Genomic DNA, 13,728 nt, shown 5'->3' with positions numbered 1-13,728 from the left:
AATGGGATACTTGGGACTGAAACTCCAGAGAGAGATTCAGCTTTTCTTCTGGGTTAGTGGTGCTGGTACTGCACGATGCCAAAATAACAGCCGTTGCTAATACACAGCAAAGAAATTGTAAGCCTCTGCTGGCCCCCAGGGGAAAAATAATCATAAGCCTGCTCAGTTTCTGTTAAAAGATACAGGTAATTGTGGAAAAGAGCAACAAAAAGACAACTGAGCGACTGGACAGGTTGATTTATGAGGAAAGATTAAAGGAGCTGAACATGAATGGCTTCGCTAAACAATGACTAAAACAGGACACGAAAAGTAGCCACTGTCAACAGTATTTGAAGGGTCTGTCTGAAGGGGCATTAACTGTTTGGGTGCGTACACTTTAAATCAATGGAGGTCATGGAAAGGAGGTAGGAAAAGTAGATGCCGGCTGAATGTTTAGGAAGGTTTCTTGAAGATCAAGACTGCTGGGGTGTAACGCCCATGACAATCTCCTCCCCACTGTAACTGGTGTGCCCCCCAAAAGGCCATCTGTGCTGAGCAGACACTACCTAAGGAACTTTCTGGGGGCCTCTAATCTTAAATACCTCACTGGCATCCCCATCTCTAAGCACCAGTGAAGGGACGATCAGACACCCGGACTGTAAAAGTCCATTCCAAGACCTCCGTACAGCTAGAAGATAAAATATGAGGCCCCATGCCTTGGGCCTCAGAGATCAAGCAGGAATGCAAGAAAATGTCCAAAGTGAGGGAAAAGGGTGGTTCTCTGGAGTTCTGTTGTACCACTGAAGGATAAAATGGTGCTGGGCATGCTCCTGGCTAGTGGGAAGACATGGAATTGTCAACCTCTATGCCCTACCATTGCTTTGCCTCTCTCAGCCAAGAACTTGAACTGGAACAAGAGAAATACTCTTTAGTGACACACAGCTAAAGAGACCTGGGTTGGCCATCATTCAGCTGTTATAAATCACTTAAGTCATATAAGGCACAGCATCCTCCTCCCCTCCTGGTCCACGCAGGGCAGGGGAAGTTAACGGCTGCCTGCTATGGAGGAACCCTCCCTCCTTGGTTTGGCCATGGAGAGCCACAGCTCAGTTTCAAAACAGGAAAAAAAATTGAAATTATCTTGCCACATCCTGCTGCTTTCTTTTCATCTCATGTGAGAAAGGACTAGGCAGGAAACACATCATGGTGAAAAGTCCACCTGGAGAACAAAGCATGGATGTATTTGTCTAACAAAGTCACCACAGAATATATACATTGATAAGCTGGTAGGTAGGGAGGAGGCATGCACAGGTAAGGCATTATGTTGATAGATCTTAGGTTCAGCTCCAATGACACAAACCCTTGTGTAAATGTAAAATGAGACTAATACTTTCTCCCAAAGTCTGCCTGACCCTGCCTATGTAACCACTAAATTACTCATAGCAGGGGCTGATTCTTAATAAGTTGCACAACAGGATAGTCCTTGCTGAGGACTGTAGGCATGGCAACATTGTGTAAATCATTAGTGCACTTCCCAGCAATTAAATACACATTTGATGCCCATGTACCTTTCATCAGTGGGCTACAGAGACCCCCGAGTGGCTGTTACTGTTATTCTATTTCAGCAACAGCCACAAACCCCAATTGTACCAAGGGACCCCATCACGGAGGTCACATGTATTTGCATCTTGGGTGGCTTTCACAAAATTGCTATTTATTTCCCTTCTCCGTCCTGCTCTTCCAGTTCTCTTTTCATGGCCAGGAACAAGGATTTTCCAAATCCCAGAGAATTTCCTGTTTACTTCGCATTGAAGTGGAGGAAGAGAAGAGAGGGCAGCTAGAAAACAGCAGGGTGGTGGTACGTGCCCAGCAGAGAAATGTGCACGTGCTCACAGAAAGACACCAGCTGGGAATCCTTCTGTAAGCGCTGCAAGGGAATGGCATTGCCTTGATATATTTTGGAAAAGGAAAGGCAAGTATATATGTGATGCACGCAAATATATCTTAATTGGCCATGGTGTCAAACCCTCCCTTTAATTTTAATCTAATGAGTGTTTCACTGAGCTGTCAGCAATCTCCTATAGCCTCCAGGCACTAATGAGTTAGCATCAAGGTGTCAATGCTTTCGGCATTAACCTCAATTAGGAGGAGTTAGGGTGATCACTGAATGAAGGGTCAGCCATTCACTGCTAAGACATTCCTCCGGCTAGAGCCTGCAGTCTCCGGCATGAAAGGGGCTGGCAGATGGGCTGCCTACCGCCTTCTCAGTAAAGAAGACTCATACCTGGCAACATTACTGTTAATTACTATATTTGAAACCTGTGCAGGTCTCGGCAGGAATGGAGAATCAACAGTAACCCTATTTAATGAGGCTATTCAATGAGGTTCCCAGGTAAAAAAGTAGCCTGTGACAATGAAACAGTAAATATCAACCACTTATTCATGGTCAGAACTTTCAAAAGAACATCATTAAGGGAGTCAGTATGTCAAAGAAAAAAAAAAAAAGCCTGGACAGCAGGATTATGCTTGCAGGTAAAAAATCACCATATAGATAACCTATGTAGCTTTAATTCTGCTCCTGTTATCTCTCTCCAGACTTCCTGAAAGATTTCCTTTAGATATATTAAATTGGGATACCATCTTGCACAATCATTCTCAGGTAGATCTGCTTTTCTGGGATGAAATCATGGATGGATCGCAACCACTTTCAAGGCTGTGCCCTCCCTATTCAATCAGGGCCAGCCAGGCAGACCCCCACATCTACCCCCAGCCTGAAATCAGTTCTGCAGTTGGCAGGTTACTGTTCAGCCCCCAGGACATGTGCATATTTATGCCAGAGGAAACCATTCAATGAGCAAATCTGTTTAGAAACCTCAAAGGCCTGTCAGCCACCATAAAAAATCTTGGTTCCGTTACAGTTTAGCATTACAGTTATTACAATAGAAACTCCGCGTCCATTCTAAAACATTTATTAAATTTCTAAATTATAGGGATAATACTAGAATGAAAAAAAGTCCCACCTGCCTCCTTCCCATCACCTACTCCACCACGACAGTCCGTCCACCCTTCCCTGCACCCAGGCACAACTAACTCCAGCAGCCCCTAGCCAGGAGCATCACGGACCCTGAGCAAAATGACCTGCAGCAGCTCCTTACACTCAACGGCAACCTCCAGACAAGCCCCTGATGCACTTCCCTGTGACGTTTAGACCTTAACAATGGTCCTTAACAACTAAAACAAAACAAACAAACAAAAAAAACCCCAGAGATAAAAGGAATAAAGGCCTCAGGTGCACACACCTTGTGAACAGTGGGTGTCAGGTGTTGCAGAGGTAACTCTTTATGGGACTCTTCCTTTTTTCCATAGTAGAAGCTCTATATATTACCCAGTAATGGCAGAGGTAGAGGACCACAGCAGCAGGCTTGCAAAGCTTGCCTAATTGTAAGGCAGCTCATTCTGCTTAGGATCATCGTAAAAGTTGTCCTTTGAACTCCCTCTCTGCTTCCTCCAACCCCATCTTCCTTCCTCCCCACCCCCAAGGCAATGATTTTTATCTCCAGGTCTCCATTTCTTCTCTGCAAGAATCAAAGGGCTTTCAAGCCTTTCCTTTGAGGTGACAGCATTACCTGCTCCTCCTCCACCTGAGATGTAGAGCTCTGCTTCCTCAGAATATTTATTTACCCTAACCTATGTCAGACACAGGCTCATTCTGTCCTGGTAATGAAGAGCTGCTCTGTCTGGACCAGCCAGGCTAGACATGTTCGGACTCTTCTGGATGTGTGATTCAGATCAAGCTACAGTGAGTTGTCCAGCAAGCAAAGACAAACAGGAGCAGCACAATGACAGCTTCCAAGCTGTCAAGCTTCATCTTAAAACTAATCAGGTTGTGCCATGTCATTCACATTTCACATTCTTGTGCAGTCACTAACACGAAACCCAAACAGTTCTTTGGGTCTATAGCATATTCCTTCTTGGCGTAGGATGGCAGGAATACTACAGTCTCTGTTATTAGCAAGTACCTCCAAGCCCATTTGGAAAGCATGTGCCCCACTCACTTTAGCACTGGCCAGCAAAAGAGATGGGATCTTGCCTTTGCCCTCAGGGAATCTATCATCTCCAACAGATCTGAGCTGTGAATCCAAATTATACGAGCCTTGCTGACTGAGGGGTTTCCTTTGGTTCTCTCTAAGATCCAGGAAACTGCGTCCACAAAAGTTTTTAAGACAACATCACCAAAGATGGCAAAGTTGGAAAATGTCTTTTGTGCTTACCCATCATGGTGCAGTCTTTAGTTCCACGGCCATGTGCTTTTTTAACAGGTTCTATGAAGTATGAGTATTTCTGAAAGTGAGGTCTAATTTTCTGAAAGGAGAAACAAGCTCCTTGCTTTTCCTTCCCCTGGATGGAAATGTGTAAAAGGCTGGGATGAGGTTCAACAAGTCCATTTGCTTGCAGGAACAGGCAACAGGAGCTACTTCACCAACAAAGATCTACTCTGCCCCCTCTCCCGTGCCACCAGCTGCAGTCCCTGACAGCCTACAACAAATCTGACCTTGAGAACAAAAGACCAAAAGAATAAAAATGTGACAGCCAGTCAAAGAAGACAGCAAAGCTATCAACCCCATCCTAGTTCCTAGAGATATCAGGGGAATTTATAAAGGTGAAATGTAGGAAGTGAACCTCAATCCCACTCAAATTCAATTATCAAGAAAAATATTCTCCAAACCCAAGTCTGGAGTCTGATATAACCCTGAGCTGGGGTGCAAGACACCAAGCTGCTATTTGAGAACTTTTTCAGCACTAACACTCCTGTCTGGTTACAGATAATTTCTTAAAGTTCAGAGAAAGAAATCCCCCTTAAGAACTTAAATAACCATCACGTTCATCTCTTACCCAGATAAATCTATGTTATTTGGAGATCCAGTCAAACAGTGGGAGTGGAAACTAATAATTGTAAGGAGAAAACACTTATTATGATTATATTATATTGATATATAATTATATTATATTATATATTTATATAATGTTATAATATATAATATATATTTTAATATATTATATAATTATATCTTATATAATTATGTTATATATATAATATATTATATTATCATTATATGGCAGTGATATTTTTGACCAAAAGGAGCATCTGTGTAAGAACGCAGTGATTAAAAGCCACGTAACCAGATGTAGGTATCTGCATTGTAGACGTCCTACATGTAGACAACAATATCTCAGCTAAGCACCAGAAGCTCCCTTTATAGTCAGTACAGGAGAACTGTCACTTCAAATATGCAGCTCATCTCTTTCAGGCACCTATTTTAGGATGAGATGATTTGTGCCTCAAAAGCAGCTGTTCCTCTCCATTACCTGTAAGAGGAATTTTTCTCGGATGGGATTGCCTACACTATAAATCTCTGTAGCTTATGTGTCTACACTTGGTCAGATGAATCCCACTTCATGAATTTTTCATTATTTGCACTCATTACTTTTTAAAAAATACGCTAGAGCTTGAGCAGAATGATAGGCTTGACACAAAAATTACCAGACTAATTTCTATTATCTTAGGAAAATAAGACATGGGTTTTGAAGAGACGTCCCAAACCATCTCTGAATCGAAATTTTTAATATTGAAAGTAGCTGCATAATGGCAGTATATTATATCATTATTCTGTTCTTTATTTATTTGAGAAGTCAAACTATGTGGCCATGAATTTAAAACTTACATGTCTGTGAGCTGCTTGGGAGTTTGACACAAGAATCCCTGTTATCAAACATTATATATTCAGTTTGATATCCCTAGAGCTAGGTTGCCTAAGATGTTCACTTGTTTGTAAACACCAATTTTATTTCGACTTTTGAAGAAAGGCAGTCTGCATTACGTTTTCTGTGCCTGTCACTCTAGCAAGGCCCTGTCTGCATCGACCTGTTTCTAAAGAGTCAAAATGCTTTTCTTTTTTCTTGGAAGTCTGGAATTGTTCTTTTTCTTTTTTTTTTTTTCCTTTTTTTTTTCTTTTTTTTTTTTGCAGATTTTGGACATTGCTTTTTATAGAAATTGCTGTTTTATAGAAAGCCTTCTGCAGTGATAAAAATACATTTTCTGCATTAATGAATTCATAAATTTTAAGAACAAAAGGGACCATTACAGTCACCCAGCCTGAGGCAGTGATAGATTTACTGCACAGGAGCTAATGGACTAGAGCACAGTCCCTTTGAGATGACAGGAGAGAATTTGTGCAGCTCTTCAACCTCCCTCCTCATCACCATCGTGAGGGCAACCACCTCAGAGCTCTCTTGTCTAACGCAGACCCTGCCTGAAGCCCAATGTGATAGAATATTTATTTAAACACAACATTTTGGAGAAAGCCAGACTGTTTCCCAAGTGCTCAGAGAAAGCAAAGGTCAGCACATCCCCACCACCCCAGAGCATCTCTACCACATCTCATTGACCCCACTTGGTCTCCCAGCAGCATTAGACACCGCGGAACAATAGCTGCTGTCCCTGCGCTCAGGTCTTATACTTTACCTGCCTGGTTCTTTCATCAGGATGTGAAGTGCTTGGCCTTTGAGACTCACCTTACTGCCTCGCAAAGCAGGATGGCAGGATTATTAATGTGGCAGAACTGCAGGATTTTCCAAGCAATTTATGAGTTACCATGGCAGTTCATTAGATCTCAGCCCAATGACCCCTTTCCATCGAGCATGAATCAAGCAGAAGGCACACACACATCCAAACACACAATGGATATTCACATCAAAAATACATCCAAGGCCACATTTCCTCCATTTGGTCCAATGTATGTCCAACAAAGGCATTAAAATGTCACCAGTGATCAGGACCGACAGCCAACCCACTGTGACACACCTAGACACAAAGAAATTCACAATCCCCATCTTTTTTTGATCTGGGGTTTTTTTTTTTTTTTCCTCATCAGGCCATTTCTGAGCAATGCTGGTATTTAAAGAAGAGCAGAGGTTTTACATTTACAGCCTCCGTTGCACAGGGAGGCAGGTCTGTCGGGACAGCAGGCGCTCTGGATCGCTCCCTTGACTTTCAGTGCTAAGAATAAGTTTTCTCTTTACACACAGACAAGCCCCTCATCCCCTCTCAAGGAAGTATTTGAGAAAATATTTAACTTTCATGGTATTTACGCATGGGCCTTAAAACAAAGCACACACTTAAACACTTCCTTGAATCCAAGTGGTATTACGCACCTGAAAAAAAACCAACACAATGTTTTAATACATTGCTGAGTTAGGACTTCAACAGAGGCCAAAAAACCAAGTCTAGTACACTAGAGAAGAAAGAGATCTAGAGAATTAAAGGGAGTCTTTGAAGGTAATAAGTGGACAATTAAGAAAAAGGAAAAGGTCAGGAGCACAGTAACTTTTATCAGCAAGTACAAAACCACTAGCAAGCTACCCGCGGATACTACAAATACAATGCTTTATACTGAAGAAGGAGAAAGAGAGGGAGATGGGGGTGGTGGTTGGGGGGCAGAACAGAAAGAAAGATAGAAAGACTTCTATTAAGTCTCTATTGCACTATTTTTCCCAGTTGCATTGATACTCTTTTATTTGCTGTTACCCTCTAAGAGTTTCAGGGTATTTAAAAGAAAAGACAGAGCTAAAATTTTTATACCTCCCTCTAGTTACAGCTGCCACACTAAGAAAGCAATCTTGCCATGTGTTATGTGCTTTCCCAGAATTAACTTGCCTTTTCCTTTTAAAAAAATAATTAATGCAGTAATGGGACCCACGTACTGGAAAATCCCACCTTCCACACCATCCCATTCACTAAAGCTGGCTTTGGGCCAAAATTTAGTATTTCAGCTTCTGCCAAGGGTCAGGTTTGGAATGTTTTTGGGTTGGAGGATTTTGCATCTGTTTCCTTGGCTGGGCTAATGGGACCCTAATGCACACGAGAGATCGCTATCGTGTCGGGCTGACGCTTACTTGCTTGTTTCAATCATCTTGTACATACACGCTAACTTGTAGCATTTCCCTCTCAGCTAAGTGATGCCAACAGACATTTAAAGCAAGATGCAAAGAGATATAATATGATACAGAGAACCGCTGACTTGAGACACTCCCACTGGCTGGAGTAATTAAACCAAATTATTCAAAAAGGCACAACTGAGAAAAAAGTTAGGCGACCTTACAACAAAAGCAGGTACGTCTGGCAGGAATTCTCATGTGCAATAAAACACAGGGGCTGAAGGAATGAACCTCCAAGAAATCTGGATATGGCTTAAAGAAACCAAAGCTGTTGCCTCATCCATTTACCTCTCAGAGATACGGGATAGAGCTCAGCTCCTGCTGTCAAACCAGAGAAGAACAGTCTGTATGCGCTGACCTGAGAGACACTTGCAGATGTTCTCCTGCCAGGACTGGGAGATAAGTCACCTCACTAGCTCTTCACTAGTCATGACTCTACACAGCCAACATCAGCATTAATGCCTGTCACAAAGTCCACCTCAGCAAAAGGGCTGTCATTTCTGGTAACAACACATGAGCTTTCAATTAATACTACTTTTTGCTACCTCATAAATTACTCCTTCAGCAGATTCTTCTTCTTCATTGACTGCTATCAGTAGAAGACGTGTTTTTCTGCTATCAGTAGAAGACGTGTTTTTCTCTTTCCAGCCCTGCCCACGCTTTAGCACCAAGAGCAGAGTTCAGCTGCCCTGTCCCCATAATCACATGGGACATGTCTGCCTGAAGTCCCTCCTGCCCACGCTGCCACCGGTATGCTTCTCTCACCACCTCTTCCGAAGCAGCACAGCGGGTTGGTAACACTGGCTAAGGACACATCACAGTTTTTCTCCAGGTGAGACCACTGACATGGTCCAAACTGCTGAACCATGGCAGGACATTCCTGCCACAGCCTGGCAGCCGGGGGGTGACAGAGAAGAGCAGACTGACTGCAGTGCTTGATCTCAGGGAGTGATGAAGTCACTTATTTGAAGCAGCAGCAATAAAGGCTGAAGTGATGCTCAGAGAAACCCATTTTGTACACCCGTCACGCTTCCCAAGCTATGCCAGGGTGACCCTGCGTCTTCCACTGCTCTCCAGTGAAGAGCAGCAAAGCCGCATCCAGGGATCGAGTGTTTCCAACTGCAAGAGGTGGGGAACAGGGATACATGTCTAGATACAGGTCACAGGAGAGCGCAGTCACCTTTGTCAGTCAAAGCTTGTCCCCTTTCACTCCTACGGGTTTTACGAAAGTAGGAGAACACCGTGCCAGGAGCAATAACACATGCAGCTCTATGGAAACCTGAAACAAAGAGATACCCAACAGGAGGTTTCCCACATTTCAATTGTTCTCTAAACCATAAGAACATCAAATTGCTTGGTTTTATCATTTCTTTTAAAAGAATGCCAGGATTTACTTCGGTCTGACACAAGCATATGGGACTGGAATTTGATTTCTTGTTTATTTGGTTTTCACATTTTGAAGGATTTTGCTGTTTGAGGGGAGAAGTATGTGTCTGATGAACACAAAATCCAGCTGAGAGACATGTGAGATCATGATTCTGAAAAGGAGCCATGGCCACCTTCAAAGGATGAGGCAGATTTTATCCACTAAAAAGCAAAGCATGCCATTTTGTGCTCTCGAGCATGACTCATTTCCTGATGCAGTTAGGCTATGACTAAGGAAGTTAAGGTCAGATTAAGAGATCATTAACATCTTTTGTAGTGGACTTTGGGACCAGGAGCACAATGCCAGAATAAGGCTGTGGGGGCTTTTGAAGGAGATATCCTCTTGGAAATACATCATGGGGCTCTGTTTGGTTTTTGAGTTATGTTTTTTTCAGTTGAGTTATTTTTGAGTTATGAAGCTCCTGTTTTGCTGCATTGCTTTGGTTTCCATCAAATCCCCATGAGGATAAGCTTCTCTCCAGTCTCTTTACAAGAAAAGTGACATAACATACAAAACGCCACAGTGACTCCATCTCAAATACCAACTATCAGGCTCAGCACCCTGCAGCTCCACACAGAGATTGACCCACAGACCTGTTGTTGCCTGAGGACAGAGCGAGCACCTCCTTTACTACATGCTCAGCCATCAAAACAGCATCAGCAGATTCAAAATAGAACCAGAATTTCCTCTTCCAGGTTGACGTAGAAAGGAACGGAGAGAAATTGAGCTGTTCCTCAGCAGCAGCTACATAAACAAAACCCTCAAGCAAACATTTTCAAATATATCAGCTTCAAATGACCAAAATGTCATCAGTGGAAGAAGACAGACCTGATGTTGTTTTCATACCACAGAGCTCAGAGAGGAACATTCTTTTCTCTCTTGCAAAACAAGATGACTAGTCAAGTGGGAGCACAGTGTCTGCTCAGCTCTGTGACTTAAGCTCCCAACTGTTTGCTTTGGTTTTTTTTCCAAATAACAATATTTTGTTAGGAAAATGTTGCAATGTTCACCTGAAGATTTTGGGAGTGATTTCTTACAAACGCCATGGATGAGGATGGATTGGTGATTGTCTTATTCTGCTGTACAAATTGAAATACAGAACAAAGAGGATCCTACTGATAACCACAATGTTCCTGCAGTCAAGTGAAAGGGCAGGATGCTGACATTCAGGATATAAGCATCAACTGAGTCAACTGATTTCACCACCAGATTTTCCTGCCATGCAGGCAGTGTTGAATGGGTTAACAAAATATCATTTCCACATTTTTTGCTTTTTCTATCAAGCCAACGAATAGAAAAAAAGACAGAATTAAACCACTCGGGTGATCCACAAAGCTTTCCCTTGTTGACCAAATAAGAATCACCATGAGCCACCTGGAAGTTCAGCAACATTTTATGTATGACTACAAGTCCTGTTATTCTTACACACCACTGTTCATCAAACACACACACCAATGAGAGTTAAATTAAGATAATTTTGTGGCTCACCACAGGTGTAGATGACATTAAGATGCTTTCGGATGCCCGGGTAACAAGGATCTCCAAACTCATAGGTGCTGGCATATATGCTGCAGCTTCTTTTCCCATGACAGCGCTTGATCATGAGTTGGAGAGCAGTAGCCGACTGACACTCTAAAAGGGAAAAAGGATACAAGTTTGTGAATATTTGTCCACTCACACCAGAAATTGCCTGAAAAATATTAGCAGATGCAGAATGTGAGAACACATACATATGAGCTTTCCATGAGTATTTCAAAATCTTTGTGTTTACATGGGAAGGTGTATCTGACTCTCAAACTCCTCTAATAAATTGTAAATTGATGAAAGGGAATTACCAAAAAGAAGAGTGAAGAATCAGAAACCCTCACATACCCATAGAAAAAGGCTGCAAATAAAAGATGGCTTGTTTTCAAAGGGAAAAGGCTCTCCGTAATAAAAATAATTCCTTCTCAACCTGGCATTTATTCTAGAAATGTCTGAAAAGACTCTAAGACAGGTATCAATACCTTCACTTTAATGGAGAAACAAAGTCATAGAAAGGTAAAAAGACTAACAACAGCAAATCAGTGCAGAGCATGGAAAAAGACTCGGATCTCAGCAGTCTTCCTCCAATGAATTTATCCAGAAACACTACAAGCTTCCCCATTAATCTAAGAGACTCTCATAGGAACAGAAAATGTGTTAATGCTACAGTTATAATATTCATATGGAATGCCTATAGATTTATTTAGCTGTCTGATAATGCAACTGAAGACACATAAACATGCAAAGTTATTAGCACATTCCCACCTCGTGGGTGTAAGGGAGATGGGCATTGTGATCTTTTTAGGGAAGGGTAAAACTCTGATTTGATTTGGGTGTGTTGATTTTTTCCAGGTTTTGCTTGTTCTATTTTGAGGGGAAGAGATAAGGAGAGTTTGGGTAAGCTTTTTTAACCTTTGTTATGTCCAAGAAAGTTGTCTTAAGTCACCATCTCTGGCCCCTTTCTGCAGACAGAGGTGATCCGTGTCCCTGTCTGCTCTTAGATGATGTATTTCTGAGTCTAATGAGGGTTACTATGAGGTCAAATAATTATAATGTTACCATTTACTATCTCAGTACAAATATTCTGTTAATGATGTTTATTCCATACAAGTAGAAATGTCATACTCAGGACTTTAAAATATGCAAAGCTCTAAAGGTAAATATTTACAGCTTTCTGAGGAGGGGACATGGAGAGGGAGGTGCTGATCTCTCCACCCTGGGATCCAGTGATAGGACGCATGGGAATGGTTCAAAGCTCCACTGGAGGAGGTTTAGACTGGACATTAGGAAACATTTCTTTACTGAGAGGGTGGTCAGACACTGGAACAGGCTTCTTAGAGAGATGGTCGATGCCCCAGGCCTGTCAGTGTTTAAGAGGCATTTGGGCAACGCCCTTAATAACATGCTTTAACTTTTGGTGAGCCCTAAAGTGGTCATGTCATCAGTTGGACTTGATTGCTTTAGGTCCCTTCCAAATGAAATATTCTATTCTATTCCATTCCATTCCATTTTCCCCATTATTATTTTCTATCAAGTAGTTTGTGCTCGTTTCCTCAGCTAAGGTGAAAATTATTTGTGCAGACAAGTTCTCAAACTTTTAGGTGCTAGACTCGTAATTTGCTTTCACTGACCAGCCAGATCCAAGCACAAGAGGAAATTGACAAGAAGATATTTCTTCAACAGTAAGCTGCTGCTAAAAGCAACAGGAAAGCTACAGAGAAAGGAATACAAACTCCTTTTGGTCACTAATCAGGAGGCAGGGAACGGGAAAATGAACCCCAAAAGGTATTGAATGCAAGAACAAGCACAACAACAGAAGCCATAAGAGACACAGGAAAGGCACAGAAAACTAAGCCTAGAGGGCAACATGTCTTTTTTCCTCAAACCAAAGGCAGGATTTTATTTCTCATGCTGCAAATGACAAAAGAACAGGGCCCCATGTGAGCATTTTCATACTGAACCACCCAAACTTCCTTAGGGGATTTTTGATCCAACGAGTGTTAGAGGTTCCAGTGGAAACATCTGGCATGCAGCAATTCCGCCTTATTGTCTTTTTGTCAAATGTCCAGTTAGAGAAACTCATCAAATCCAAGCACTGCACAGGATTTCATGGAGGGCGCCTATTCTTTTTCTTTGTTATTGTTCTCACGCAAAACAGACAGCATCCCACGGCTGTCTGCACAGGGCCCTCGCCCCCCGGCACAGCAGCACACTACCTCCCCGGGAGGCTGGGGAATTACCCATTACCGGTCCTGTGAGAGGCACGACATACATCGTCACCAGAGACATTCAGCCTTTGGGACGCTCCTCATGAAGGAATGTGCGGTAACAAACCAGACTCTGCCCTCCAACTTAACAACCTGGACTGAGTCTTCAGGCGCCAGAGCTGTAGATTCAGCACAGTGGAAATGCTCCTAGGAGTTCTGTCTGTCCTACACCCTCACACTAACATCACCACCTTTTCTAGCCATCACCAGTCATGTCTTGGTATCGATGACCTCCTTCCTTCTGTGCAGTTCTGAGCAGGCTTCAGTCTCCATCCATACTGACTTTAGCAGTGTCATCTGCACTAGGAAACCAAACAGGGTTCAAAGCCGGACACACCATTATCCTCCTTGTTCAAGTGCCACCCCGTTCCTTAAGATTATTTTGGCCGCTAGCATTACCCCAAACAGGCAGTATAGTCTGAGATATAACAGGGCTAGTCCCAATCATCAATTTTCAGAAGGCCTCCCTGGATATTTTGGATGGAAAGGAGAGGAGCGGGAGTACATGGAAGAGGGTTTTGCTGCATGGACATGAGG

General features: G+C 42.6%; 1 protein-coding gene across 1 annotated transcript in view; it reads right to left on the bottom strand.

Moving 5' to 3' along the window:
* The window catches only part of LOC141468633 (protein eva-1 homolog C-like), a 204,738-nt gene that overhangs the window by 92,208 nt on the left and 98,802 nt on the right, over positions 1-13,728 (bottom strand). The window contains exon 5 of the mRNA XM_074153770.1: positions 10,889-11,032. Coding sequence (XP_074009871.1) covers positions 10,889-11,032 — 144 coding nt within the window. The remainder of the gene's footprint in view (positions 1-10,888; positions 11,033-13,728) is intronic.

The sequence above is a fragment of the Numenius arquata genome, chromosome 9, assembly GCF_964106895.1.
Source record: "Numenius arquata chromosome 9, bNumArq3.hap1.1, whole genome shotgun sequence".
Taxonomy (NCBI): domain Eukaryota; kingdom Metazoa; phylum Chordata; class Aves; order Charadriiformes; family Scolopacidae; genus Numenius; species Numenius arquata.
This window is presented reverse-complemented; position numbering and strand designations above follow the sequence as displayed.